At 60.4% G+C, this 27,414-nt stretch overlaps 4 protein-coding genes across 4 annotated transcripts; 1 reads left to right on the top strand and 3 right to left on the bottom strand.

Annotated features, from left to right (window-relative positions):
* Positions 1-595: 595 nt before the first annotated feature.
* On the top strand, positions 596-4,152 carry LOC311428949 (mucin-3A-like). Its single transcript, XM_084540151.1, has 11 exons — positions 596-736; positions 897-1,004; positions 1,097-1,224; positions 1,491-1,758; positions 1,845-1,913; positions 2,018-2,180; positions 2,259-2,414; positions 2,936-3,039; positions 3,144-3,199; positions 3,307-3,350; positions 3,437-4,152. Exons 1-10 carry the CDS (start codon positions 661-663, stop codon positions 3,343-3,345), a joined length of 1,167 nt encoding a protein of 388 aa, XP_084396277.1. The 5' UTR covers positions 596-660; the 3' UTR covers positions 3,346-3,350; positions 3,437-4,152.
* A 1,855-nt stretch (positions 4,153-6,007) lies between these two features.
* Positions 6,008-10,724, bottom strand: LOC311428941 (mucin-3A-like). The gene is made up of 11 exons (XM_084540144.1): positions 10,574-10,724; positions 9,551-9,916; positions 9,358-9,465; positions 8,636-8,751; positions 8,431-8,489; positions 8,087-8,232; positions 7,632-7,697; positions 7,381-7,543; positions 7,110-7,271; positions 6,636-6,728; positions 6,008-6,381 (listed from the first exon to the last, which is right to left on the bottom strand). The coding sequence occupies exons 1-10, from the start codon at positions 10,689-10,691 to the stop codon at positions 6,638-6,640; spliced, it is 1,395 nt and encodes a 464-aa protein (XP_084396270.1). The 5' UTR covers positions 10,692-10,724; the 3' UTR covers positions 6,008-6,381; positions 6,636-6,637.
* A 107-nt stretch (positions 10,725-10,831) lies between these two features.
* LOC311428940 (mucin-3A-like) lies at positions 10,832-15,032 on the bottom strand. The gene is made up of 11 exons (XM_084540143.1): positions 14,239-15,032; positions 14,046-14,153; positions 13,351-13,466; positions 13,146-13,204; positions 12,802-12,947; positions 12,389-12,454; positions 12,138-12,300; positions 11,859-12,020; positions 11,506-11,597; positions 11,341-11,396; positions 10,832-11,231 (listed from the first exon to the last, which is right to left on the bottom strand). Exons 1-11 carry the CDS (start codon positions 15,014-15,016, stop codon positions 11,190-11,192), a joined length of 1,788 nt encoding a protein of 595 aa, XP_084396269.1. The 5' UTR covers positions 15,017-15,032; the 3' UTR covers positions 10,832-11,189.
* A 2,599-nt stretch (positions 15,033-17,631) lies between these two features.
* Positions 17,632-21,509, bottom strand: LOC311428942 (mucin-3A-like). Its single transcript, XM_084540145.1, has 11 exons — positions 21,238-21,509; positions 21,045-21,152; positions 20,207-20,322; positions 20,002-20,060; positions 19,658-19,803; positions 19,223-19,288; positions 18,972-19,134; positions 18,662-18,823; positions 18,325-18,416; positions 18,167-18,222; positions 17,632-18,037 (listed from the first exon to the last, which is right to left on the bottom strand). Exons 1-11 carry the CDS (start codon positions 21,476-21,478, stop codon positions 17,996-17,998), a joined length of 1,251 nt encoding a protein of 416 aa, XP_084396271.1. The 5' UTR covers positions 21,479-21,509; the 3' UTR covers positions 17,632-17,995.
* Between the last annotated feature and the right edge of the window lie 5,905 nt (positions 21,510-27,414).

The raw sequence follows: 27,414 nt of genomic DNA, 5'->3' as shown, positions 1-27,414 counted from the left end.
ACCACCACGACGCCCACCACCACCACCGCGACACCCACCACTACCACCACGACACCCACCACCACCACCATGACCATGACACCCACCACCACCACCACGACACCCACCACCACCAGCACCACCACGACACCCACCACCACCAGCACGACACCCACCACCACTACCACGACGCCCACCACTACCACCACGACACCCACCACCACCACCACGACCATGACACCCACTACCACCACCACGACACCCACCACCACCAGCACCACCACGACACCCACCACCACCACCACGACACCCAACACCACCACCACGATGCCCAGCACCACCACCACGACGAAACCAACCACCACCACCACCACGACACCCACCACTACCACCACCACGACACCCGCCACCACCACCACCACCACGACACCCACCACCACCACCACGACACCCACCACCACCACCACTACGACACCCACCACCACCACCACCACCACGACACCCACCACCACAACACCCACCACCACCACCACCACGACACCCACCACTACCACCACGACGCCCACCACCACCACCACGACACCCACCACCACCACCACCACCACGACACCCACCACCACCGCCATCACCACGACAACCACCAGAGACCCCGGGACCACCACCACCACGACACCCACCACGATGGCCACCACCACCACTCCAGAAAAAACAACCACCACCGGTACCACCATCCCAACAACCACCACGGTTCCTGCAGGTCAGCCTCCATCTCCCTCCTGTCCTCCTTCCCCTTGTCCTCTTCCCGCCTCCACCCCACCTCCCAGGCCTCCATCGCTGACCCTCACCCTTGTCCTCCCTGGGGTCTCCTCACGGGACCCCCACCCCTGGCTGCCCCCTGACCTCCGCTCTCCCCGCAGTGGTTTGCCAGAACGGAGGCACCTACGATGGCATCAAGTGCATCTGCCACCCAGACTTCTACGGTCCCGTGTGCGAGTACTCCAGCGGCTCCATCAACACCGACATCCGTAAGTGCGGCCTCCGCCCAGCCCGCGGCCTCACCCCTGCTCGTGGCCTCCCCCCGGCCTCCCCGTACTCACCCCTCTCCTGCCTCTCGCAGCCACCGAGGGGACGGTCGTGGCCAACGTGGAGCTGGTGGTGACCGTCACCAACTTCAACTACACGGAGGAGCTGCAGGACCCCCGCTCGGAGGCCTACGAGAGCTTTGAGAAGCAGTTCAGGCAGGAGGTGAGGCCTGGGAGCACAAGGAGAGGCCGGGAACCTGAGGGGAGGCTGGGAGCTCAAGGGGAGACCAGGGTGTGCAAGGGGTGTTTGGGAGCACAACAGGAGACCAGGAGTGAGAGGGCAGGGTGAGAGCACAAAGGGAGGCCAGGTTGCACAAAGGGAGGCCGAGTTGCGCGAGATGATTTTGGGAATACAAGGGGAGGCCGGGCCCCATAAGGGGAGGCCGGGCCACACTGGACACATCCTCATGGCGCCCCTCGCCCTTGCAGATGGCCAAGATCTACGGCTCCGTGCCCGGCTACCAGGGCGTGAAGATCCTCAGCATCAGGCCGGCGGCCTCCAGCAGGGGGGGAGCCCGGGTGCGCAGAGCCTCCGCGTCCTCCACCGTGGACACCGGCCTCGAGGTGGACCACGAGGTCATCTTCAGCACCACCGCCAGCCCCGACCTGAGCGAGGAGTTCCAGAACAAGACGCAGGAGCTGGTGCAGAAGCTTAATGAGACTGCCAACAACCAGGGCGACTGCGAGCACGACACCTGTGGGTGCCCCGTCCTCCTCTCTCACCCCGCGACCCTTCAGGGAGGCCCTGGGGAAGGGTCCCTGACAGCCTCTCTCCCCCCACAGCCGTCGTCTGCCTTGTGGTGTCAGAAAGCCCCGTCGTCAAGGACATGACGGAGTCCTCTTCGCTTGACGGTGAGGCCTGGGTGGTTGGGGTGTCCCCACGGAGCCCCATGCACCCCACCAGCCCCTGTGCACCCCACCACCCCATTTGACGCCCTCCTGTGCCCCCTCCTCAGCACTGTGCCAGCAGCGGGCGCCCGTCGGCTACCAGGACTACTACTATGCGCTGACCACGAGCAGCACCCTCCAATGTGTCACCAACTGCACGGCCAACACGCCCGGCACGATCAACTGCAACTATGGCGAGTGCCACGTCACCCGTGCCGGGCCACAGTGCTTGTGAGTGCCACCACGCGTCCCTCTGTGTGCCCCCTGAACCCTGGGACCACCAGGCCTGACCCTTCCTTGTCCCTGCAGCTGCCAGGATGAATCTCTCTACTGGTACACGGGCCGCCAGTGCTCCGGGCGCGTCAGCAAGGTGGCCACTGGGCTGGGGGTGGCGGTCACGGTGCTGCTCATTGCCTGCATCACCCTTACTGTGCTGCTGGTGATACGGAGGAAGGGCAGGAAGAGGTAGAGGGTCAGGGATGGTTGGGGTGGACTAGATTGGATCAGTTGGGTTGGGTTGAGTTGGGATGGTTTGGTTTGAATGGGTTGGGTTGTTTAGGTTGGGTTTAGTAGGGTTGAATGTTTTGGGGACTTTAGGTTTGGTTGGGTTAGGTTGGGTTGGGTTGGGTTGGGTTGGGTTGAGTTGGGTTGAGTTGGGTTGGACTGCATGGGAGGCATGGGATGGGATGGGATGGGATGGGGTGGGTTGTGTTGGATGGTTTGAGTTCTTCTGGGTTGGTGGGGTTGGGGTCATTTGTGTTGAGTTGGGTTGGTTGGGTTGGATGGGTTGGCGTTAATTGGGTTGAATGGTCTGGGGTCTTTTGGGTTGGTTGATTGGTGACGGACACGTGCGCTGGTGGCTGACACCTGGGCTCGGTTGGGGTTCAGAATGGGGTTGGGAGTGGACATCGGGGCAGTCTGGGGGGGGGCACAGCCCCCTCCTCTGTCCTTCTGCTCCCTCTGAGCCCCCTGGCTCTGCCCCCCAGGAACACTTCGGCCTCCGTTGAGGAGAACTGGTACGAGGACGATGGCAGCACCTGGACAGCATCCGAAGGCTTCGTCCTCAAGAACAAAAACACCACTGAACCAGGTCAGGAGAGCTCTTGGGGGCAGCACTGGGGGGCGCAGTGTTACCACGGCTGCTCCCCCAGCCCCACCACTCACCCCATCGCCCCCCACCCATGTCCCCAACAGGTGGCAGCCTACGGAGCTTCACGGCCTCACCGGAACGGGTGAACACCGACATCCCGGTGGGTGCCCCCCAAGACCTATGCCCCCCTCCGTGCCCACCCACCACCCCTCAGCCCCCCCGGGCCCATCTCACCGCCATCCCCTTCTTTCTTTCCAACCCCCCCAGATGCAGATCACCAGACCCTCACTGCGACCCCAGTTGTGACCCAGGTACTGTGAGATGTGGGGGATTTGGGAGCTGGGGTGGGGCAGGGGGATGTGGGAGCCAAGAATCTTCTCAAGGATTCTCCTCCAAGGTCTTCGCTGGCTCCTGTTCACCTCCTTGCCCACCAGCACTTCCAGGACCTTCTCAATGACATTGATTCCAAGGACTATGCTGCCTCCTCCTCACCTCGGTGCCCCCCAGAACTTCCAGGACCTTCTCAACGAGGCTGATTCCAATATCATCGTTGGCTTCTCCTCACCTCATTGCCCACCAGGACCTCCAGGATTTTCTCAACAACGCTGATTCCAAGGACTGTGCTGCCTCCTCGTCCCCTCGGTGCCCACCAGCACTTCCAGGACCTTCTCAACGAGTCTGCTTCTAAGGTCATCGTTGGCTGCTGCTCACTGCAGTGCCCACGGGAGTAATCTGGGAAGAAGCAAATGGAGCTGGGAACAATTTGGGAAGACTCGGCCAGGACTCAACCAGGGGAGACCCAACCATGGCTGGAAATGCTCCTGGAAGACCCAACCATGCCTCAAAATGGTCTCAGAAGACCCAACTGTGTATGGAAATGCTCTTGGAAGACCCAACCATGGCTGGAGGCAATCTGTAGTATCCTGGTGGAGCCAGAAGCGGCCCAGCAGTGACTGGAAATGGGCTTGGCAGGAGCCGGGCGCGTTTATTTGCTCAGTGAGGAGGAGGAAACACCTCTGTTTGCAGATCCTGGCAGTGAAGGACAGGACTCCTGGCCAGCACCTGGCCATCCCCCAAAATTCTGTGCATCCCAATAAAAATTCTGCTTCTGCATCCGGCCCCACGCCAGCCTTGGTCACGGGGGATGTTGGGGCTGGGGTGGGAACCAGCCAACCACGGCCCCCTCGGGGCTGCAGCCGCTGGGGTCCATCTAGGTCCTTCTGGGGGGTCTCCACCACTGCCAGGGGCCACCAGGACCCACAAATCCCCAGCTCCCGGTCCCAAATTTGGGTCAGATTCATCCCAAATCCCCCCAGCCCTACAGGTTCTAGAAGGTCCCTGGGCACCAACAAAGTCTCATGGGAAAGTGACAGGGATGGGGGATGCTGGGGACGGGGGATATATGGGATGGAGATGGGGGCACCCGGGATGGGGATGGACACCAAAGTTGGGGGGACACCAAAGATGGGGGACGTCACTGATGGGGTTGGAAAACGAAGAGGATGTGGACGTGCTCCCAAATTGCCCCAAATGCCTCAAAAATGGACACAAATTGAACAGAAAACACACCTAAATGTCCCCAAACAGCTCCCAAAAGCCCCCAAACAGACCTGAAATAGCCTCAAAGTGGACCCCAAGACAGCCCCAGAATAGAAAAGCCCCAATGTGCCCCGGAATGGCCCCAAAAAAGCCTGAAGATTAGACCTGGAACTGACCTGAAAAACTCCACCAAAATATTTCCAGATGACTCCAAATGCCCCCATATGGCCTCAAATGCCCCAAACGACCCCCAAATGGACCTGGAATGGACCTGAAATACCCCAGAATTGACCTGGAATAGAATGGATTTGGAATACCCCAAAATGCCCCTGAACAGCTTCAGTTACCTCAAACACCCCCAAACTGGTCATGAAATCCCCCCCCAAACGGCCCCAAAACTGGATCTGGCCCCCGAAGACCCCCACATGGCCCCAAACAGCTCAAAATGCCCCCTGCAGTGGCCCCAAAACACCCTGAAACACCCCCAAAATGCCCTGATGGTGACGCCCTGTCCCATGTCACCTTTGTCCCTTGTGCTGGGCAGGGGGGGGCAGGGTTGGGGAAGGGGTTAACCCCCCAAAATACTCCCCCTGAGCCCCCCCCCCAGCACTGTGGGGTGCTGTGGGCACGGGTTGTGTGGCGGCACCCATGGGGGGGCACCCTCTGGCAGGGGATGGTGGCACCATGTCCTTGTCCCCACGGTTCCCACGGGGAGGGGTGGAGGAAACGTGCAGGGCTCAAGTGCCAGCATAGTGGGGGGGGCCCCCCCTTTTTCCTCACCCCCGCCCTGTGCTAAAATTAGCACCGGTGTCACCTCGGTGTCACCTGTGACACCCTTAGGTGGCATTGACGTCAATGGCTGAGGCGTGGGTGGGGGCAAAGTCCAGGAGGCTCCGAAACTGCCCCATAAAAGCAGGAAGGGAGGGGGGGAGTGGAGGGGGTGAGAAATGCTCCCGGTCTCCCTGCGTGGGGGGAGGGACCATGGGACACGAGGTGGGGGTCCCTTGTGTGGGGGGGGGTCCCAAGAACAAGGGGTGGGGGGTCCCATGGAATATGGGGGGGAGGTCCCGGGTGGGTGCTGTCCTGTGGGAGAGGGTGCCATGGGAAACAAGAATGGGGAGGAGGCTATGGGGGGGGGTCATGGGTGGGGGGCATCCCGTGGGGGTCTTGAGTGGGGGTCCCCACAAGATGTTCCCTTCCCCCCCCCCCCAAATCCACAGGGGGCGTTTTCTGCACTGTAATGTCCAAATGACCCCATATCCCATGTTTTTTTTTTATGGGGAATGCACCACCCCAAAATGCTGAGGTTGGGGGGGGGATTTTTCAGGGATCCCCCCTGCTCCCCTCCCCTACTCCCCCCCCCTTTTCCCCAAGGAATTAACGGCCCCGTGCATGCTGGAGCCATTCCAGTACAAACCAGTAACACCAGTGACTTGATAGTTTTTTTATTTGGAATTGGAGGGGGTCCAGCCCTATGCAGGACGGGGGGGGTGTCCTGATCCTTAAAGTGACCTGGGGGGGGGACCCCGGAAATGACATCACAGCCCTCAAAGTGAGGTCATCACCAAGAGAGCAGGGCCAGGACCAGTTTGTGCAAGCAAAGGTGGGGGCCAAATGAAGTGCTACAGGAAGGGTGGGGGTCATGACCCTAAAAGGGAGGGTCATGACCCCCAACTTGAGGTCACGACCCCCCCAGAAGCAGGGGGGGGTATCCCACAGTGCTGTGCGGGTCCTGGGTGGGGGCAACCTCCTGGTGTCCCCTCCTCCCTGCGTGGCGATCCTCTCTGGCCTCTGCATTTGGACCTGCAGGGGGGGGTATTTTTTGAGGGGGGGGTCCCATGGTGAGGCTGTGAGTGGGGATGGGGGTCGTGTTCCCCCCTTCCCCAATATTTTCCTCCACCTGTGAGCCCCCCCCAGGGGGTGGAGGGAACAACTTGTACCGAGGTGTCCACGGACTTCAGGTCAACCCACATTGTGTAATGGGCACCTGTGGGGCAATGGAGCTCCACGGGGGTGCCCGGGGTGGGGGTCGCTCCAACCCCTCCCCCCCTTTATACCTTCATTTTGGATGACGATGCAACCTGGGCGGGGTCCAGTTTTCATTCATTTCCTCATACCAGTTCTCCTTGTGCTCCTTCAGGTCGCTGGCACTGGAACAGGATGGGATGCTGTGGGGCTGTGACACTGGGGGTGGGCAGGAGGCACTGGGGGACCAGGAGGCACCAGGGGGATCCAGGAGACACCAGAGGGGCCAAGCCCCAACCCATTGGGACCACCAGAGGTGTGACCAAGCAGCACAGATGGGTGCGCTTGAGGACCTCCATGCATGGAGACTGCAACTGGAGACTCCATGGGTGGAGGACGTCCACGGGTGTAAGGTCTACTACGGATAGAGGATCTCAACCACTGCCTGGGTTCTCTCATCCATCTACCTCTCCGTCACCCCACCACCCACCCACCCACCAACCCTTCCTCCAGGTTCCCTCTCACGCCCGCCGCCTCCTCTCCCCCATGCTGCAGTATCCCCCCACCTCTCAGATGACTTCGGCCTCTTGGCTATGCAGAGAAGGATGGCGAGGACGAGGATGACCAAGCACAAGACTGCCACAGCCACGCTCAGGCCCACAGTCATCTTGCTGACCCGGCTCTTGCACCGATTGTCCTGGTACCAGTAGAGGTTGGTCTCACGGCAGCTGGGGGGAAGAGCACGGTGTTTTTTGGTGGGACCAAAACCCCTCAGCAGGGCCTGGGGACTGGAGGTGGTGTGCTTCATGTCCACCATGGCATCCCCGCAGCCCTTACAAGCACTGGGGGCCGCTCAGGGTGAGCTGGCACTGCCCCTCGTTGCAGTCGATGGCACTGGCAGTGTTGGCCGAGCAGTTGGACACGCAGGTGAGGCCGCTTTTGGTGATGTTGGGGTAGTAGAAGTCTTTGAAGCCACTGGGTGTGACCTGGTGGCAATACGCTGCGGACAGCACGGGGGTTGGCCGGGGGAAGACACCCATGGTCCCCAGCTCATGGTCAGCCCTGAGCAGCCCACCCCATGGGCTCACCTGTTGCGTTGAACTCATACGAGGGTTCAGTGATCGTCACTTCGGAGGCGTTGAAGCAGAAGGTGCCTGGGAAGGAGAGGGAGAGGCCGTGTGGAAGAGGCCCAGGCCTCAGGGGACTCCAGGGCCCCAACTCTGTCCCTGGAGGCCCCAACTCTGCCCCAGGCCTAGGCCCGAATGGATCCCCAGGGCCTCAGCCATGTCCAGGATGCCCCAACGCCATCCCCAGGGCCCAAAGCATGTCCCTGGAGGCCACAACCTTGTCCCCAAGACAAGGCCTGAATGGTTCCACAGGGCCCCAACCATGTCCCAAGAATACTCCAACCATGCCTCCAAGGCCTATGTCCAAAGGGGTGCCAAGGGACCCAACACTGTCATGGAGGACACAACCTCATCATGGAGGGCCCCAAACCCATCACGGAGGACCCCAACCCTGTCCCTAGGGGGGAGAGGCTCACTGTTATCAGCGCAGTTTTGCTGCTGGGCCGCTGCTTGGACGATCTCCTTCTCCACATTCTGGGTGATGTTACCGATCTTCTCTACGGTATCAGCGGTCACCGGCACAGCAACGATGATGGTGTGATTCACCACGATGCTGCCGTTCCTGAGAGGACACCCCAATGCCCGTTGGTGTAGCCCCAGTGCCAGTTGGGGCATCCCAATGTCTCCTCTTCATTGACCAGCATGAGGCCAGTTGGAGCACCCCAATACCAGTTGGAGCACCTCAGTGGTAATCAAAGCACTCAATGCCCACTGGAGCACCCTGAAACCCTTTCCCAGAGGCCAGCAGCCCAACACTCACGACAGACTCAGGATCTTGATGCCCTGGTAGCCTTCAATGTTGCGGTAGTAGATTTCCATCTGGAAGAGAAGGAGGCTTTAGGCCAGTTATCAGTGCCCCATTCCCTTCCCTTGCAAGTTCCTTCCCCACCTTGGATTCCCCCCAAAGCAAGCACACCCCTAACAAGGACAGAGAAGACCCCAGGGGGGCAAGAACAGCATCCCACCTGCAGGGTGAAGGTGAGGACGAAGCTCTTGTAGCCTTCGGAGCTTTCGTTTTGGAGGTCCTCGGTGAACTCCCGGTTGGTGACCCGCAGCTCCACGCTCACGGACACGTTGGTTTCTTTGGGGGAAGGCAGGAGATGGGACTCAGGAGTAGAAGACGAAGCCGGCATGACCATGGGCATTGCTGCTGTGCCTTGAAGGCACTAATGAGCCTTAACAGCCCCAACCAGCCTCACCTGAGACCTCCAACCCCTGCTTATTGATGCGGGAAGGGGCATTTAAGGGCAGACCCCCAGTCCTTTGGAGGTGTGTGAATGGGGACCTGTTCCTTGACTGCTTCTGGCTGCTGCTTGGACCTCAGCTGTGGTTCCCCGCTTCACCCCATGCTTCTCTGTGCACCCTTGGGTGCTGAGGGAGCTTGTGGTGATTGGGGAACTCCTTACTCACATCTTTGGGTGCCCCAGGACAAGGCACTAGTTGGACAACACCTTGCCCACACCTTTGGGTGCTGTAGGACCTTGTGCTTGTTGGGAAACACCTTGCCCACACCTTTGGGTGCTCCATGATAACACCCTGTTTAGTGAACTCAGTGCCAACACCTTTAGGTGCTGTGGGCTCGTGCCCTGCTCAGAGACCATGCCCTCCCCATGAGGAAACCCCCTCCTGCTTCTCCCCAGAAGATATACCCCCCAAGGGCTGGAGGTGGGTGCAGAGGGCTCCCTACCAGCTTTGGTCTCGATGCTGCTCTCGACGGAACTGCAGGTGGCGCCCGTGTATCCCGGGGGACACACGCATTGGCCGTTGACCCAAGTGCCTCCATTTTCGCAGACTCCTGGAAAAGACAGTGTGAGATGGGACTGGGACGTGTGGGGTGAGGAACCTGCCCTGGAGGCAGCTAAGGGTGGGAGGGGTGGTACCTGGGGTGGTGGTGGTGGTTGTGGTGATGGTGGTGGTGGTAGTGGTTGTGGTGGTAGTGGTTGGCCTCGTGGTGGTGGTGTTCGGCCTCGAGATGGTGGTTGGGCTCGAGGCGCTGGTCGGGCTCGAGGTGATGCTGGTGGTCAGGTTCGAGGTGGTCGGTGGGCTCGAGGTGATGCTGGTGGTCAGGTTCGAGGTGGTGGGCGGGCTCGAGGTGATGCTGGTGGTTGGGCTCATGGTGATGGTGGTGTTCGGGACCATGGTGGTGGAATTAGTGCTGAGGCTCGTGGCTGTTGCAGCTGATGTGGGTACCTCAGTGGACGTGTTTACTGCAGTACTCACAGTGCTCATAGGGCTCGTGGTATTGCCTGTGTACAGCGTGAGCGCAGCTCAGCCAAGTCCTCCTTGGTGTTGTCATCTCTCAGACGTGGGAAAGGACTTCCCTGTTCCCTTCCCTTCCCCCCAGTCCAGGTTCTCGCCTCTCCTCCGGGTCACCCTCTCCTGTGAGCTGCCCGCACTTTGCCCCCCTCAGCAGCCCCACCTTGCCTTCCAACTTTCCCTTCGCCCCATCCTTCCTTCCCCGTGTCCTCTCCCCTCCACCTTCTGCCTCTCTTTTGCTTTCGCCCCACACCCTCCTCAGGTCTGTTTGCACACCTGTGGGGTGTGCAAGGTGCGGTGGGGTGAGGATGCACGTGACCACTTCGGGAGCTTCATGTGAGGACAGACCTCTGGGAGGACAAATTCTAGGCCTCCACCCCCCCTTGTCACTGCTGGCACCCCAGGGAAGGGATTTGAGGGGTTTACCCATCCCCGTCCCCAATGTCCTTGTCCCCGTCCTTGTCTCTAGCCCCATCCCCAACATCCCCAATGTCCCTGTCCCCACTGGGACGGTGCCACCTCGGGCTACGGAGGCCGATTCCCCTCTCAGCCTCCCCAGTGCACCCCGAGGAGATGTCCCAGGAGAGGCCGCCCCCTCCTGCCCCCCACATCAGCATTTCAGTGCCCTCCACCTGGTCTCCACTCACCCGCTGCAACCCCGCAGAGGAGGAGGAGGAAGAGGAGGAGGAAGACTCGGGTGCAAGCCCCCATCTTGGTGCCCCCCAACCCTCCAGTGTCACCAGCAGCATCCTGGTGCGGAGCCATGCCTGGGGCAGGAGTGGCAGTGGTGAACTTTGCCCCTCTGTGGGGAGGAGCCACGTGTCCCTGCCTGGAGCTTCCCCAGGACAAGTAATTAACAGCCCCATGCATGCTGGAGCCATCCCAGTACAAACCAGTGACACCAGTGACTTGATACTTATTTATTTGGAATTGGAGGGGGTCAAGACCTATGCAGGGGGAAGAGGGGGAGTCCTGACCCTTAAAGTGACCTGTGTGTGTGTGGGGAGAACACCCTGGAAATGACGTCATGGCCCACCAAGTGAGGTCATCACCAGGAGAACAGGGCCCGGACCAGTATGAACAGGCAGAGGTTGGGGCCAAATGAAGTGCCATAGGAAGGGTGGGAGTCATGACCATAAAAGTGAGGGCCAAGATCCCCAACTTGAGGTCATGATACCTCCCGAAAAGCAAGGGTTATCCCACAGTGCTGTGTGGCTCCCTGCGGGGAGAGGAGGCAGCCTCCTGGTGTCCCCTCCTCCCTGCTCAGAGCTCCGTGGTGATCCTCTCTGGCCTCTGGATTTGGACCTGTGGGGAATTTTTTAAGGTGGGGGGGGTCACATGGTGAGTCCATTAGAGCGGTGGGGGTGCTACCCCTCATATGTCCCCCCCCCTTCAGGTGGGTGGGGGGACCTACCTTTGCCGAGGTGTCCACGGACTGCAGGTCAACCCGCATGGTGTCCTCATGGGCACCTGTGGGGTGAAGGAGCTCAATGGGGATGCCCCGGGTGGGGGTTCCACTAACCCCCATCCCATCATCCCATCGTGGGGGTCAGTGGATTCCCCCCCTCCAACCCCATACCATCATTCTGGATGGTGAAGCCCCCAGGGGCTTTCCAGTTTTCATCCTCTTCCTCGTACCACTGCTCCTTGGTCTCTTTCAGGTCGCTGTACCTGGGGGGGCATAGAGGCTGTGACATCAGGAGTGTGACTGGAGGCAACTGGGGGGGTCATGTAAGCTCCGGGGGGGCAAGTTAAGCTCCATCAGGACCACCAGAGGTGGAGGCAAGCACCGTGGATGGGTGTGTTTGAGGACCTCCATGATTGGAGGCCCTTCCCAGATGGAGGACCACCATGGACCAAGGAGGGCCTCCGCTTGTGGAGGTCCTCCCGTGCCCACCACCTACCCCTCCCTTCTCCATGGGGATTCCCCACCTGTCCGACAACTTCAGCCTCCTGGCCCTGAAGATGAAGGCAGCAAGGCCGAAGATGACCAAGCACAAGACCGCCACAGCCAGGCCCATGCCCACGGCCATCTTGCTGACCCGGCTACTGCACCGATCGCCTTGGTACCAGTAGAGGTTGGTCTCACGGCAGCTGTGGGGAGGAGATGTGGGGCTGAGTGCGGTGCCGAGACCACTGGTCCTTTGGTGGGGCCAAGAGCCCCCATCAGGGCCCTGGAGGTGTCCCTGGGGGTGTCCTCGTGCTACTTACAAGCACTGGGGACCTCTCAGGGTGAGCTGGCACTGCCCCTCGTTGCAGTTGATGGCACTGGCAGTGTTGGCCGAGCAGTTGGACACGCAGGTGAGGCCGTTTTTGGTGGTGTTGGGGTAGTAGAAGTTCTCAAAGCCACTGGGTGCGACCTGGCGGCAATACCCTGCGGACGGCATGGGGGTTGGCCGGGGGGAGATGCCCCTGGAGCCCTGCCCATGATTAACTGCAAACAACCCACCCCACGGGCTCACCTGTTGCGTTGAACTCATACGAGGGTTGGGCGATCGTCACTTCGGAGGCGTTGAAGCAGAAGGTGCCTGGGAAGGAGAGGGAGAGGCCGTGTGGAAGAGGCCCAGGCCTCAGGGGACTCCAGGGCCCCAACTCTGTCTACAGAGGCCTCAGCTCTGCCCCAGGCCTAGGCCCGAATGGATCCCCAGGGCCTTAACCATGTCCAGGATGCCCCAACGCCATCCCCAGGGCCCCAAGTGTGTCCCTGGAGGCCACAACCTCGTCCCCAAGGCCAGGCCTGAACAGTTTCCCAGGGCCCCAACCATGTCCCATGAATAATCCAACCATGCCCCCAGGGCCTAGGTCCAAAGTGGTCCCAAGGTCCCCAGCCTCATCTTGGAGTTCCCACCCGTGTCCCTGGGGGGCAGAGGCTCACTGTTTTCTGTGCAGTTTTCATGCTGGGCCGCTGCTTGGACGATCTCCTTCTCCACATTCTTGGTGACGTTACCGATCTTCTCTATGGTATCAGTGGTCACCGGCACAGCAACGATGACGGTGTGATTCACCACGATGCTGCCCGGTCTGAGGGGACACCCCAATGCCCATTGGTGTAGCCCCAATACCAGTTGGAGCACCCCAATAACCCTTCATCATTGACCAGCATGAGGCCAGTTGGAGCACCCCAATACCAGTTGGAGCACCTCAGTGGTAATCAAAGCACTCAATGCCCACTGGAGCACCCTGAAACCCTTTCCCAGAGGCCAGCAGCCCAACACTCACGACAGACTCAGGATCTTGATGCCCTGGTAGCCTTCAATGTTGCGGTAGATGATTTCCATCTGGAAGAGAAGGAGGCTTTAGGCCAGTTATCGGTGCCCCACTCCCTTCCCTTGCAAGTTCCTTCCCCACCTTGGATTTCCCACAAAGCTAGCACACCCCTGACAAGGACAGAGAAGACCCCAGGGAGGCAAGAACAGCATCCCACCTGCAGGGTGAAGGTGAGGACGAAGCTCTTGTAGACTTCAGAGTTTTCATTTCGGAGGTCCTCGGTGAACTCCCGGTTGGTGACCCGCAGCTCCACGCTCACGGACACGTTGGTTTCTTTGGGGGAAGGCAGGAGATGGGACTCAAGATTAGAAGACAACCCCAGCACCTTGGGCATTGCTGCTGTGCCCTGCAGGGCAGTAATGAGCCTTAACAGCCCCAACCAGCCTCACCTGGGACCTGCAGCCCTTGCTTATAGATGCAGGGGAGGAATTTAAGGGCAGGCCCCCAGTCTTCTGGAGGTGTGTTAATGGGGACCTGTTCCTGGACTGCTTCTGTCTGCTGCTTGGACCTCAACAGTGGTTCCCTGCCCTGCCCTTTGCTTCTCCCTGCACCTTTGGGTGCTGTGGGAGCTTGTGGTGGTTGGCGAACTCCTTACCCACACCTTTGGTGCTGTAGGACTTTGTGCTGGTTGGGGAAGACTTTGCCTGCAACATTGGCTGCCCCAGGATAACACCTGGGTTGGAGAACTCACTGCCAGCACCTTTGGGTGCTGTGGACCCATGGCCTAGTTGAGGTCCACACCCGTGGCCATGGTCACTCCTGACTTGCCCTCCCCATGAGGAAGCCCCCTCCTGCTTCTCCCCAGAAGATATACCCCCCAAGGGCTGGAGGTGGGTGCAGAGGGCTCCCTACCAGCTTTGGTCTCGATGCTGCTCTCGACGGAACTGCAGGTGTTGCCCGTGTATCCCGGGGGACACACGCATTGGCCGTTGACCCAAGTGCCTCCATTTTCACAGACCCCTGGAAAAGACCGGGTTAGGTGTGGTTGGGAGGTACAGGGCGAGGAACCTGCCCTGGAGGCAGCTAAGGGTGGGAGGGGTGGTACCTGGGGTAGTGGTAGTGGGGGTAGTGGTTGGGCTCATGGTGCTGGTCGTGGTGGTTGTGGTGGTAGTGGTAGTGGTTGAGTGTGTAGTGGTGGTGGTCGGCTTCGTAGTCGTGGTGGTGGTGGTGGTGGTTGGCTTCGTAGTCGTGGTGGTGGTGGTGGCACCAGTGGTCATCATGGTGGTGGTTGTGGGGCTGGTGGTGTTTCCAGAAGTGGTCATGGGGCTGTTGATGGTCGTGGTGACATCTGTGGGACTGGTGGTGGTGCTGGGGGTGGTTGTTGTCACCAAACTCGTGGTTGCTGCACTAGAAGCGGTGGGTGTGGAAGAAATATCTGGAGCAGTGCTGCTGGTGGTTGTGAGGGCGCTGGAGCCAGTGATGGTGGTGGTCGTGGGGATGCTGCTGGTGGGGGTGCTGGGGGAGTCAGGGGTTGGGGGGGTGACAGAGGAGGTCAGGGTTGAGGTGGAGACAGAGGAGGTTGGGGTAAGGGCAGAGGTGGAGGAGTCAGGGGTTGAGGCGGGGGAGGAGGAGGTCGGAGTTGCAGTCAAAGTGGTGGGGTCTAGGGTCGGGGTGGAGTTGGTAGGGTCCAGGGTCACAGTGGAGGGGTCTGGGGTTGTCAAGGTGAAGGGGTTTGGGGTTGAGGTGGAGGTGGAGGGGTCTGAGGTTGTTGGGGTGGAGGGGTCCGAGGTCGAGGCGGAGGGGTCCTTAGCTGAGGTGGATGGGTCTGGGGTTGAGGTGGAGGAGTCCAGAGTTGTCACGGCAGAGGGGTCTGGAGTTGTCATGGTGGAGGGGTCCTTGGTTGAGGTGGAGGGGTCTGGGGTTGTCATGGCAGAGGGGTCCGGCGTTGTCAAAGTGGAGGAGTCCGGGGTCGTCGTGGCAGAGGGGTCTGGGGTTGTCATGGTGGAGGTGGAGGGGTCCCAGGTCGAGGCAGAGGTGTCTGGGGTCGTTGCGGTGGAGAGATCTGGGATTGTCAAGGTGGAGGGGCTTGGGGTTGAGGTGAAGGGGTCCAGGGTCGTTGTGTCAGAGGGGTCCGAGGTCGTTGTGTCAGAGGGGTCCGGGTTCGTTGTGGCAGAGAGGTCTGGAGTCGTTGTGTCAAAGGGGTCCGGGGTCGTCGTGGCAGAGGGGTCTGGGGTCGTCGTGGCAGAGGGGTCTGGAGTCGTTGTGTCAAAGGGGTCCGGGGTCGTCGTGGCAGAGGGGTCTGGGGTCGTTGTGGCAGAGGGGTCTGGGGTCGTCATGGCAGAGGGGTCCGGGGTCGTCATGGCAGAGGGGTCCGGGGTCGTTGTGGCAGAGGGGTCTGGGGTCGTTGTGTCAAAGGGGTCTGGGGTCGTGTCAAAGGGGTCCGGGGTCGTCATGGCAGAAGGGTCTGGGGTCGTCGTGGCAGAGGAGTCTGGGGTCGTTGTGGCAGAGGTGTCCGGGGTCGTTGTGTCAGAGGCGTTCGGGGTCGTTGTGGCAGAGGTGTCCGGGGTCGTCGTGGCAGAGGTGTCCGGGGTCGTCATGGCAGAGGGGTCCGGGGTCGTTGTGTCAAAGGGGTCTGGGGTCGTTGTGTCAAAGGGGTCCGGGGTCATCGTGGCAGAGGCGTTCGGGGTCGTTGTGGCAGAGGTGTCCGGGATCGTCGTGGCAGAGGGGTCCGGGGTCATCGTGTCAGAGGGGTCCGGGATCGTCGTGGCAGAGGGGTCCGGGATCGTCGTGGCAGAGGGGTCCGGGATCGTCGTGGCAGAGGGGTCCGGGGTCATCGTGGCAGAGGTGTCCGGGATCGTCGTGGCAGAGGGGTCCGGGGTCATCGTGTCAGAGGGGTCCGGGATCGTCGTGGCAGAGGGGTCCGGGGTCGTCGTGGCAGAGGGGTCCGGGATCGTCGTGGCAGAGGGGTCCAGGATCGTCGTGGCAGAGGTGTCCGGGATCGTCGTGGCAGAGGGGTCCGGGATCGTCGTGGCAGAGGGGTCCGGGGTCATCGTGTCAGAGGGGTCCAGGATCGTCGTGGCAGAGGGGTCCGGGATCGTCGTGGCAGAGGGGTCCGGGATCGTCATGGCAGAGGGGTCCGGGGTCATCGTGGCAGAGGTGTCCGGGATCGTCGTGGCAGAGGTGTCCGGGATCGTTGTGGCAGAGGGGTCCGGGATCGTTGTGGCAGAGGGGTCCGGGGTCATCGTGGCAGAGGAGTCCGGGGTCGTTGTGTCAGAGGCGTTCAGGGTCGTTGTGTCAGAGGTGTTCGGGGTCGTTGTGTCAGAGGCGTTCAGGGTCGTTGGGTCAGAGGAGTCTGGGGTTGTCAAGGTGGAGGCCGAGGGTACCAGGGTTGAAGTGGAGATGTCCGGGGTCGTTGCGGTGGAGGGGTTCGGGGTCGTAGCAGAGGTGGCAGTGGTTGATGTTGAGGTGGTGATGGGGGAGTCAGAGTGGGAGAAGAAGCAGTTAACAGCTGTGCGGCCTCCCTTCCTCTCACCCTTGGTCAGAGCTGGGCGAGACCTCCCCTCGTCTTCCTCCTTCTCTGCAACCCTTGGTCTTGTAGCTTTGACCTCCAGCTCGCAGCCCTGCAGTCCGCCCCAGCCCGTCCTGAGCCTGCCTGCTACATTTACACATTCCAGCCTCACCTGCCTCCAGTCTCCACCCTCGACTTCACACTTTCAGTTTCTCCTCCCCTTTCGTTTTCCTCCCATGCCCTTTCCATGCCTGTTTGCACGGCTGTGGGGTGTGTAAGGATCAGAGGGGTGAGGACACACATTTGTGTACCTACAGGGCCTCTCGTAGGGACAGGGACAGCCGGGAGGACAAATTTCTGGCCTTCACACCCCCTTGTCACTGCCATGGCCCTGGGGTAGGTTGTCCCCCTCCCTGTCCCCAATGCCTTTGTTTCCCTCCTTGTCCTTGTCCCCCTCTTTGTCATTGTCCCCCTCCCCAATGTCCCTGTCCCCCTCCCCAATGTCCCTGTCCCTGTCCCCACCAGGATAGAGCCACCTCGGGCCATGGAGGCCGATTCCCCCCGAAACCTCCCCAATGCACCCTAAGGAGATGCCCCAGGGGTCGCCGCCCCCTCCCACCCCCCACGACTGCATTTCGATGCCCCCTGCCCGGGCTGCACTTACCCATTGCAACCCCATGGAGGAGGAGGAGGAAGAGGAGGAGGAAGACACGTGTGCAAGACCCCATCTTGGTGCCCCCCAGTCCCGCAGCACTGCCAGCAGTGTCCCGGTGCGGAGTCTTGCCCGGGGCAGGAGTGGCGGTGGGGAACTTTGCCCCTCTGAGGGGAGGAGCTGTGCATCCCCACCTGGGGCTGCCTCAGGGGAAGGGATTAACTGCCCCGTGCATGCTGGAGCCATCCCAGTACAAACCAGTTCCACCAGTGCCTTAGTAGTTATTTATGGGGAATTGGAGCAGGTCCGGTCATCCCAGTACAAACCAGTGACACCAGTGACTTGATAATTATTTATTTGGAATTGGAGGGGGTCCAGCCCTATGCAGGGGGAAGGGAGGGGGTCCTGACCCTTAAAGTGACCTGTGGGGGGGATGGGGACAATACCCTGGAAATGACGTCATGGCCCACCAAGTGAGGTCATCACCAGGAGAGCAGGGCCAGGACGAGTATGTGCAAGCAAGAGTTGGGGGCCCAATGAAGTGCTAAAGAAAGGGTGGAGGTCGTGACCCTAAAAGGCAGGGCCGTGATCTCCAACTTGAGGTCATGACCCCCCCAAAAGCAGGGGGGGTATCCCAAAGTGCTGTGTGGGTCCTAGGGGGGGGAGAGGCAGCAGCCTCCTGGTGTCCCCCCCTCTCCGTGCTCAGAGCTCCGTGGCGATCCTCTCCAGCCTCTGGATCTGGACCTGGGGGGGAGAAGATGGGGGTTAAGAGGGGGGGGGTGTCTCATGGTGAGGTCATGAGAGGGGTGGGGGTGCTACCCCTATGTGTCCCCCCACCCATGTCCCCCCCCCTCAGATGGGTGGGGCACTTACCTGTGCCGAGGTATCCACGGACTGCAGGTCAACCCGCATGGTGTCCTCATGGGCACCTGTGGGGTGAAGGAACTCAATGGGGATGCCCCGGGTGGGGGTCCCACCATCCCCCTCATCCCATCATCCCATAAGTGGGTTCCCCCCCTCCAACCCCATACCTTCATTCTGGATGGTGAAGCCCCCAGGGGCTTTCCAGTTTTCATCCTCTTCCTCGTACCAGTGCTGCTTGGTCTCCGTCAGGTCGCTGGACCTGGGGGGCATAGAGGTTGTGGCATCGGGTGGGGGCCTGGAGGTAACTGGGGGGTCTTGGAGGCACTGAGGGGGGCCAAGCCCTGCTCAATCAGGACCACCAGAGGTGGGGCAAGCACCACGGGTGCCCATGAGGACTTCCATGGATGGAGACTCTACAGCTGGAGACTCCACAGAGGACCTCTACTTGTGGAGTTCCTCCCGTGCCCACCACCTACCACTCCCATCCCCACGGGGTTTCCCCACCTGTCCGACCACTTCTGCCTCTTGGCCCTGAAGAGGAAGGCAGCAAGGACGAAGATGACCAAGCACAAGACCGCCACGGCCAGGCCCATGCCCACGGCCATCTTGCTGACCCGGCTACTGCACCGATCGCCTTGGTACCAGTAGAGGTTGGTCTCACGGCAGCTGTGGGGAGGAGATGTGGTGCTGAGTGCGGTGCCGAGACCACTGGCTAGGCCCATGGTCCATGGTTCTTGGCCCCCCACAAGAGGGGGGCCAAGAGCCCCCATCAGGGCCCTGGAGGTGTCCCTGGGGGTGTCCTCGTGCTACTTACAAGCACTGGGGACCTCTCAGGGTGAGCTGGCACTGCCCCTCGTTGCAGTCGATGGCACTGGCAGTGTTGGCCGAGCAGTTGGACACGCAGGTGAGGCCGTTTTTGGTGGTGTTGGGGTAGTAGAAATCCTTGAAGCCATTGGGTGTGACCTGGCGGCAATACTCTGCGGACGGCATGGGGGTTGGCCGGGGGGAGATGCCCCTGGAGCCCTGCCCATGATTAACTGCAAACAACCCACCCCACGGGCTCACCTGTTGCATTGAACTCATACGAGGGTTGGGCGATCGTCACTTCGGAGGCGTTGAAGCAGAAGGTGCCTGGGAAGGAGAGGGAGAGGCCGTGTGGAAGAGGCCCAGGCCTCAGGGGACTCCAGGGCCCCAACTCTGTCTACAGAGGCCCCAACTCTGCCCCAGGCCTAGGCCTGATTGGATTCCAAGGACCTCAGCCATGTCCAGGATGTCCCAACCCTGTCCAAAGGGCCCCAAGGCAGTCCCCAGAGGCCACAACCTTGTCCCCAAGGCCTAGGCCCGAAAGGTTCCCCAAGGCCCCAACACTGTCCTTGGAAGACTCCAACCATGCCCCCAAGGCCTAGGCCTGAAGTGGTCCCAAGGGCCCCAACCCCATCATGGAGGGCCCAAACTCTGTCCCTGGGGGTCCCACCCCAATCCTGGGGGGCAGAGGCTCACTGTTTTCTGTGCAGTTTTCATGCTTGGCCGCTGCTTGGACGATCTCCTCCTGCACATTCTGGGTGACGTTACCGATCTTCTCTACGGTATCAGCGGTCACCGGCACAGCAACGATGACGGTGTGATTCACCACGATGCTGCCCGGTCTGAGAGGACACCCCAATGCCCATTGGTGTAGCCCCAATACCATTTGGAGCACCCCAATGTCTCCTCTTCATTGACCAGCATGAGGCCAGTTGGAGCACCCCAATACCAGTTGGAGCACCTCAGTGGTAATCAAAGCACTCAATGCCCACTGGAGCACCCTGAAACCCTTTCCCAGAGGCCAGCAGCCCAACACTCACGACAGACTCAGGATCTTGATGCCCTGGTAGCCTTCAATGTTGCGGTAGATGATTTCCATCTGGAAGAGAAGGAGGCTTTAGGCCAGTTATCGGTGCCCCAATCCCTTCCCTCACAAGTTCCTTCCCCACCTTGGATTTCTCCCAAAGCAAGCACACCCCTGACAAGGACAGAGAAGACCCCAGGGGGGCAAGAACAGCATCCCACCTGCAGGGTGAAGGTGAGGACGAAGCTCTTGTAGACTTGGGAGCTTTCGTTATGGAGGTCCTCGGTGAACTCCTGGTTGGTGACCCGCAGCTCCACGCTCACGGACACGTTGGTTTCTTTGAGGAATGCAGGAGATTGAACTCAGGATTAGAAGACAACCCCAGCACCTTGGGGATTGCTGCTGTGCCCTGCAGGGCAGTAATGAGCCTTAACAGCCCCAACCAGCCTCACCTGGGACCTCCAACCCCTGCTTATTGATGCGGGGAGGGGCATTTAAGGGCAAGCCCCCAGTCTTCTGGAGGTGTGTTAATGGGGACCTGTTCCAGGACTGCTTCTGGCTGCTGCTTGGCCCTCCTCTATGGTGCCATTCCCTGTTTTTCTTCCTGCACCTTTGGGTGCTGTGGGAGTGGTTGTGATGGTTGAAGAATTCTTTACTCACATGTTTGGGTGCTCCAGGACAAGGCACTGGTTGGAGAAGTCCTTACCCACACCTTTGGGTGCTGTAGGACTTTGTGCTGGTTGGGAAACCCCTTGCCCACAACGCTAGGTGCTATAGGATAACACCCAGGTTGGAGAACTCATTGCTAACACCTTTGGGTGCTCTGGACCCATGCCTTTCTTGCAGCCCATGCCCGTGGTCATTCCTGGCTCACCCACCCCATGAGGAAGCCCCCCTCCTGTTTCTGTGCAGAAATTTTGGTCCCTCGTAGGCTAGTTGAGGTCCATGCCTGTGGCCATGGTCACTCCTGACTTGCCCTCCCTGTGAGGAAGCCCCACTCCTGGTTCTCCCCAGATTTTGCCCAGATTGGGCTGGAGGTGGATGCAGAGGGCTCCCTACCGGCTTTGGTCTCGATGCTGCTCTCGACGTAACTGCAGGTGGCGCCCGTGTATCCCGGGGGACACACGCATTGGCCGTTGACCCAAGTGCCTCCATTTTCGCAGACTCCTGGAAAAGACAGTGTGAGATGGGACTGGGGGGTGTGGGGTCAGGAACCTGCCCTGGAGGCAGCTAAGGGTGGGAGGGGTGGTACCTGGGGTGGTGGTGGTGGTTGGGTGCGTGGTGGTGGCCGTGGTGGTAATAGTGGCAGTAGTTGCACGTGTGGTGGTGGTGGTCGTTGTCTTGATGGTGGTCGTTGTGGTGGTAGTGGTGGTGGTTGGGTGCATGGTGGTGTTTGGTCGTGTGGTGGTGGTGTTTGGGCTCGTGGTGGTGGTGGTGCTAGTCACGGGTGCAGTGGCGCTGGTGCCTGCGGGAGCAGTGGTGCTGGTGCTCATGGCAGTAGTGGCACTAGTGCTCGTGGGAGCAGTGCTGGTGCTCATGGCAGTAGTGGCGCTAGTGCTCGTGGGAGCAGTGGTGCTGGTGCCCATGGGAGAACTCGTGCTGCTAGTCACGGGAGCAGTGCTGGTACTTGTGGGAGCAGTGGTGCTTGTGCTCATGGCAGTAGTGGCGCTAGTGCTCGTGGTCGCAGTGGTGGTGGTGCTCAAGTGAGAAGTAGGTATTATAATTGTGGGTCCGGATGTCAGAGTGCTTGTGTTAGCAGTGTTGGTGGTACTCACAGGAGCAGTGGCGCTGGTGCTCAGGGGAGAAGTTGTGCTGCTAGTCACGAGAGCAGTGGCGCTGGTGCTTGTGGGAGCAGTGGTAGTGGTGCTCATGGCAGTAGTGGAGCTAGTGCTCGTGGGAGCAGTGGTGCTGGTGCTCATGGCAGTAGTGGCTCTAGTGCTCGTGGGAGCAGTGGTGCTGGTGCTCATGGCAGTAGTGATGCTAGTGCTCGTGGGAGCAGTGGTGCTGGTGCTCAAGGGAGAAGTCATGCTGCTAGTCACGGGTGCAGTGGCGCCAGTACCTGTGAAAGCAGTGGTGCGGATGCTCACGGGAGAAGTGGCGCTGGTGCTTGTGGGAGCAGTGGTGCTGGTGCTCATGGCAGTAGTGGCGCTAGTGCTCGTGGGAGCAGTGTTGGTGCTCATGGCAGTAGTGGCGCTAGTGCTCGTGGGAGCAGTGCTGGTGGTCATGGCAGTAGTGGCGCTAGTGCTCATGGGAGCAGTGGTGCTGGTGCTCATGGTGGCAGTGGTTGTGGTGCTCAAGTGAGAAGTAGGTATTGTAGTCGTGGGTCCGGACGTCTGAGTGCTTGTGGTAGCAGTGTTGGTGGTACTCACGGGAGCAGTGGCGGTAGTGCTCATGGGAGCAGTGGTGGTGGTGCTCATGGCAGTAGTGGCGCTGGTGCTCGTGGGAGCAGTGTTGCTGGTGCTCATGGCAGTAGTGGCGCTAGTGCTCGTGGGAGCAGTTGTGCTGGTGCTCATGGCAGTAGTGATGCTAGTGGTCGTGGGAGCAGTGGTGCTGGTGCTCGTGGTAGATGTTGTGGTGCTAGTCATGGGAGCAGTGGCGCTGGTGCTTGTGGGAGCAGTTGTTCTGGTGCTCATGGCAGTAGTGGCACTAGTGCTCGTGGGAGCAGTGGGGCTGGTGCTCATGGTCTCAGTGGCGCTGGTGCTCGTGGGAGCAGTGATGGTGGTGCTCATGGCAGTACTGCCGCTAGTGCTCATGGGAGCAGTGGTGCTGGTGCTCATGGCAGTAGTGGCGCTAGTGCTCGTGGGAGCAGTGGTGCTGGTGCTCATGGTCGCAGTGGTTGTGGAGCTCAAGTGAGAAGTAGGTATTGTAGTCGTGGGTCCGGACGTCTGAGTGCTTGTGGTAGTAGTGTTGGTGGTACTCACGGGAGCAGTGGCGCTGGTGCTCGTGGGAGCAGTGGTGCTGGTGCTCATGGCAGTAGTGGCGCTAGTGCTCGTGGGAGCAGTGGTGCTGGTGCTCATGGCAGTAGTGGCGCTAGTGCTCTTGGGAGCAGTGCTGGTGGTCATGGCAGTAGTGGCGCTAGTGCTCATGGGAGCAGTGGTGCTGGTGCTCATGGCAGTAGTGGCGCTAGTGCTCGTGGGAGCAGTGGTGCTGGTGCTCATGGTCGCAGTGGTTGTGGTGCTCAAGTGAGAAGTAGGTATTGTACTTGTGGGTCCAGACATCTGAGTGCTTGTGGTAGCAGTGTTGGTGGTACTCACGGGAGCAGTGGTGCTGGTGCTCACGGCAGTAGTGGCGCTAGTGCTCGTCGGAGCAGTGGTGCTGGTGCTCATGGCAGTAGTGGCGCTAGTGCTCGTCGGAGCAGTGGTGCTGGTGCTCATGGCAGTAGTGGCGCTAGTGGTCGTGGGAGCAGTGATGCTGGTGCTCATGGCAGTAGTGGCGCTAGTGCTCGTGGTCTCAGTGGTGCTGGTGCTCAAGTGAGAAGTAGATATTGTATTTGTGGGTCCGGACGTCTGAGTGCTACTGGTAGCAGTGTTGGTGGTACTCACGGGAGCAGTGGCGCTAGTGGTCGTGGGAGCAGTGGTGCTGGTGCTCATGGCAGTAGTGGCGCTAGTGCTCGTGGGAGCAGTGGTGCTGGTGCTCATGGCAGTAGTGGCGCTGGTGCTCGTGGGAGCAGTGTTGATGGTGCTCATGGCAGAAGTGGCACTAGTGCTCGTGGGAGCAGTGGTGCTGGTGCCCATGGGAGAAGTCGTGCTGCTAGTCACGGGAGCCGTGGCGCTGGTGCTTGTGGGAGCAGTGGTGGTGGTGCTCAGGGCAGTAGTGGCACTAGTGGTCGTGGGAGCAGTGGTGCTGGTGCTCATGGTCTCAGTGGCGCTAGTGCTCGTGGGAGCAGTGGTGCTGGTGCTCATGGCAGTAGTGGCGCTAGTGCTCGTGGGAGCAGTGGTGCTGGTGCTCATGGTTGCAGTGGTTGTGGTGCTCAAGTGAGAAGTAGGTATTGTACTCGTGGGTCCGGACGTCTGAGTGCTTGTGGTAGTAGTGTTGGTGGTACTCACGGGAGCAGTGGCGCTGGTGCTTGTGGGAGCAGTGGTGCTGGTGCTCATGGCAGTAGTGGTGCTAGTGGTCGTGGGAGCAGTGCTGGTGCTCATGGCAGTAGTGGCGCTAGTGGTCGTGGGAGCAGTGTTGCTGGTGCTCATGGCAGTAATGGCGCAAGTGCTCGTGGGAGCAGTGCTGGTGCTCATGGCAGTAGTGGCGCTAGTGCTCGTGGGAGCAGTGGTGCTGGTGCTCATGGCAGTAGTGGCGCTAGTGCTCGTGGGAGCAGTTGTGCTGGTGCTCATGGCAGTAGTGGCGCTAGTGCTCGTGGGAGCAGTGGTGCTGGTGCCCATGGGAGACATCGTGCTTCTAGTCACGGGTGCAGTGGCGCTGGTGCTTGTTGGAGAAGTGCTGCTGGTGCTCATGGTCGCAGTGGTGCTGGTGCTCAAGTGAGAAGTAGGTATTGTACTCGTGAGTCCGGACGTCTGAGTGCCTGTGGTAGCAGTGTTGGTGGTACTCACGGGAGCAGTGGCGCTGGTGCTTTTGGGAGCAGTGGTGGTGGTGCTCATGGCAGTAGTGGCGCTAGTGCTCGTGGGAGCAGTGTTGGTGCTCATGGTAGTAGTGGCACTAGTGCTCGTGGGAGTAGTGGTGCTGGCGCTCATGGAGGTAGTGATGCTAGTGCTCGTGGGAGCAGTGGTGCTGGTGCCCATGGGAGAAGTCGTGCTGCTAGTCACGGGAGCCGTGGCGCTGGTGCTTGTGGGAGCAGTGGTACTGGTGCTGATGGCAGTAGTGGCGCTAGTGCTCGTGGGAGCAGTGGTGCTGGTGCTCATTGTCTCAGTGGCGCTAGTGCTCGTGGGAGCAGTGGTGCTGGTGCTCATGGTCTCAGTGGCGCTAGTGCTCGTGGGAGCAGTTGTGCTGGTGCTCATGGCAGTAGTGGCGCTAGTGCTCGTGGGAGCAGTTGTGCTGGTGCTCATGGCAGTAGTGGCGCTAGTGCTCGTGGGAGCAGTGGTGCTGGTGCCCATGGGAGACATCGTGCTTCTAGTCACGGGTGCAGTGGCGCTGGTGCTTGTGGGAGAAGTGCTGCTGGTGCTCATGGTCGCAGTGGTGCTGGTGCTCAAGTGAGAAGTAGGTATTGTACTCGTGAGTCCGGACGTCTGAGTGCCTGTGGTAGCAGTGTTGGTGGTACTCACGGGAGCAGTGGCGCTGGTGCTTGTGGGAGCAGTGGTGCTGGTGCTCATGGCAGTAGTGGCGCTGGTGCTCATGGGAGCAGTGGTGCTGGTGCTCATGGCAGTAGTGGCGCTAGTGCTCGTGGGAGCAGTGTTGGTGCTCATGGTAGTAGTGGCACTAGTGCTCGTGGGAGTAGTGGTGCTGGCGCTCATGGAGGTAGTGATGCTAGTGCTCGTGGGAGCAGTGGTGCTGGTGCTCATGGGAGAAGTCATGCTGCTAGTCACGGGTGCAGTGGCGCCAGTGCCTGTGAAAGCAGTGGTGCGGATGCTCACGGGAGCAGTGGCGCTGGTGCTTGTGGGAGCAGTGGTGCTGGTGCTCATGGCAGTAGTGGCGCTAGTGCTCGTGGGAGCAGTGGTGCTGGTGCTCATGGTCGCAGTGGGTGTGGTGCTCAAGTGAGAAGTAGGTATTGTAGTCGTGCGTCCGGACGTCTGAGTGCTTGTGGTACCAGTGTTGGTGGTACTCACGGGAGCAGTGGCGCTGGTGCTTGTGGGAGCAGTGGTGGTGGTGCTCATGGCATTAGTGGCGCTAGTGGTCGTGGGAGCAGTGGTGCTGGTGCTCATGGCAGTAGTGGCGCTAGTGGTCGTGGGAGCAGTGGTGCTGGTGCTCATTGTCTCAGTGGCGCTAGTGCTCGTGGGAGCAGTGGTGCTGGTGCCCATGGGAGAAGTCGTGCTGCTAGTCACGGGAGCCGTGGCGCTGGTGCTTGTGGGAGCAGTGGTACTGGTGCTGATGGCAGTAGTGGCGCTAGTGCTCGTGGGAGCAGTGGTGCTGGTGCTCATTGTCTCAGTGGCGCTAGTGCTCGTGGGAGCAGTGGTGCTGGTGCTCATGGTCTCAGTGGCGCTAGTGCTCGTGGGAGCAGTTGTGCTGGTGGTCATGGCAGTAGTGGCGCTAGTGCTCGTGGGAGCAGTGGTGCTGGTGCTCATGGCAGTAGTGGCGCTAGTGCTCGTGGGAGCAGTGGTGCTGGTGCTCATGGCAGTAGTGGCGCTAGTGCTCGTGGGAGCAGTTGTGCTGGTGCTCATGGCAGTAGTGGCGCTAGTGCTCGTGGGAGCAGTGGTGCTGGTGCCCATGGGAGACATCGTGCTTCTAGTCACGGGTGCAGTGGCGCTGGTGCTTGTTGGAGAAGTGCTGCTGGTGCTCATGGTCGCAGTGGTGCTGGTGCTCAAGTGAGAAGTAGGTATTGTACTCGTGAGTCCGGACGTCTGAGTGCCTGTGGTAGCAGTGTTGGTGGTACTCACGGGAGCAGTGGCGCTGGTGCTTTTGGGAGCAGTGGTGGTGGTGCTCATGGCAGTAGTGGCGCTAGTGCTCGTGGGAGCAGTGTTGGTGCTCATGGTAGTAGTGGCACTAGTGCTCGTGGGAGTAGTGGTGCTGGCGCTCATGGAGGTAGTGATGCTAGTGCTCGTGGGAGCAGTGGTGCTGGTGCTCATGGGAGAAGTCATGCTGCTAGTCACGGGTGCAGTGGCGCCAGTGCCTGTGAAAGCAGTGGTGCGGATGCTCACGGGAGCAGTGGCGCTGGTGCTTGTGGGAGCAGTGGTGCTGGTGCTCATGGCAGTAGTGGCGCTAGTGCTCGTGGGAGCAGTGGTGCTGGTGCTCATGGTCGCAGTGGGTGTGGTGCTCAAGTGAGAAGTAGGTATTGTAGTCGTGCGTCCGGACGTCTGAGTGCTTGTGGTACCAGTGTTGGTGGTACTCACGGGAGCAGTGGCGCTGGTGCTTGTGGGAGCAGTGGTGGTGGTGCTCATGGCATTAGTGGCGCTAGTGCTCGTGGGAGCAGTGGTGCTGGTGCTCATGGCAGTAGTGGCGCTAGTGGTCGTGGGAGCAGTGGTGCTGGTGCTCATTGTCTCAGTGGCGCTAGTGCTCGTGGGAGCAGTGGTGCTGGTGCTCATGGTCTCAGTGGCGCTAGTGCTCGTGGGAGCAGTTGTGCTGGTGGTCATGGCAGTAGTGGCGCTAGTGCTCGTGGGAGCAGTGGTGCTGGTGCTCATTGTCTCAGTGGCGCTAGTGGTCGTGTGAGCAGTGGTGCTGGTGCCCATGGGAGAAGTCGTGCTGCTAGTCACGGGAGCCGTGGCGCTGGTGCTTGTCGGAGCAGTGGTGCTGGTGCTCATGGCAGTAGTGGCGCTAGTGCTCGTGGGAGCAGTTGTGCTGGTGCTCATGGCAGTAGTGGCGCTAGTGCTCGTGGGAGCAGTGGTGC

Source organism: Aythya ferina, assembly GCF_964211825.1.
Source record: "Aythya ferina genome assembly, contig: HAP1_SCAFFOLD_206, whole genome shotgun sequence".
In the NCBI taxonomy this organism is placed as follows: domain Eukaryota; kingdom Metazoa; phylum Chordata; class Aves; order Anseriformes; family Anatidae; genus Aythya; species Aythya ferina.
This window is presented reverse-complemented; position numbering and strand designations above follow the sequence as displayed.

What these genes read in the sequence shown, in the direction of transcription:
- LOC311428940 (XM_084540143.1), bottom strand. Translation starts at nt 15,016, where the DNA reads ATGACAACTCCAGACCCCTCTGCCGTGACAACTCTGGACTCCTCCACC. An exon ending in CAGCATCGAGACCAAAGCTG is followed by an intron (nt 13,467 to 14,045) that starts GTAGGGAGCCCT and finishes CTTCCCCCAAAG; the next exon opens with AAACCAACGTGTCCGTGAGC. An exon ending in TCCTCACCTTCACCCTGCAG is followed by an intron (nt 13,205 to 13,350) that starts GTGGGATGCTGT and finishes CTTCTCTTCCAG; the next exon opens with ATGGAAATCATCTACCGCAA.
- LOC311428941 (XM_084540144.1), bottom strand. Translation starts at nt 10,691, where the DNA reads ATGGCTCCGCACCAGGATGCTGCTGGTGACACTGGAGGGTTGGGGGGC. An exon ending in CCTCTGCGGGGTTGCAGCGG is followed by an intron (nt 9,917 to 10,573) that starts GTGAGTGGAGAC and finishes CGCTGTACACAG; the next exon opens with GCAATACCACGAGCCCTATG. An exon ending in AACCACCACCACCACCCCAG is followed by an intron (nt 9,466 to 9,550) that starts GTACCACCCCTC and finishes TGTCTTTTCCAG; the next exon opens with GAGTCTGCGAAAATGGAGGC.
- LOC311428942 (XM_084540145.1), bottom strand. Translation starts at nt 21,478, where the DNA reads ATGAGCACCAGCACCACTGCTCCCGCAGGCACCAGCGCCACTGCACCC. An exon ending in TGAAAACTGCACAGAAAACA is followed by an intron (nt 19,289 to 19,657) that starts GTGAGCCTCTGC and finishes TCTCCTTCCCAG; the next exon opens with GCACCTTCTGCTTCAACGCC. An exon ending in CCGTGGATACCTCGGCACAG is followed by an intron (nt 18,038 to 18,166) that starts GTAAGTGCCCCA and finishes TCTCCCCCCCAG; the next exon opens with GTCCAGATCCAGAGGCTGGA.
- LOC311428949 (XM_084540151.1), top strand. Translation starts at nt 661, where the DNA reads ATGGCCACCACCACCACTCCAGAAAAAACAACCACCACCGGTACCACC. An exon ending in AACCACCACGGTTCCTGCAG is followed by an intron (nt 737 to 896) that starts GTCAGCCTCCAT and finishes CTCTCCCCGCAG; the next exon opens with TGGTTTGCCAGAACGGAGGC. An exon ending in CGGAGGAAGGGCAGGAAGAG is followed by an intron (nt 2,415 to 2,935) that starts GTAGAGGGTCAG and finishes TCTGCCCCCCAG; the next exon opens with GAACACTTCGGCCTCCGTTG.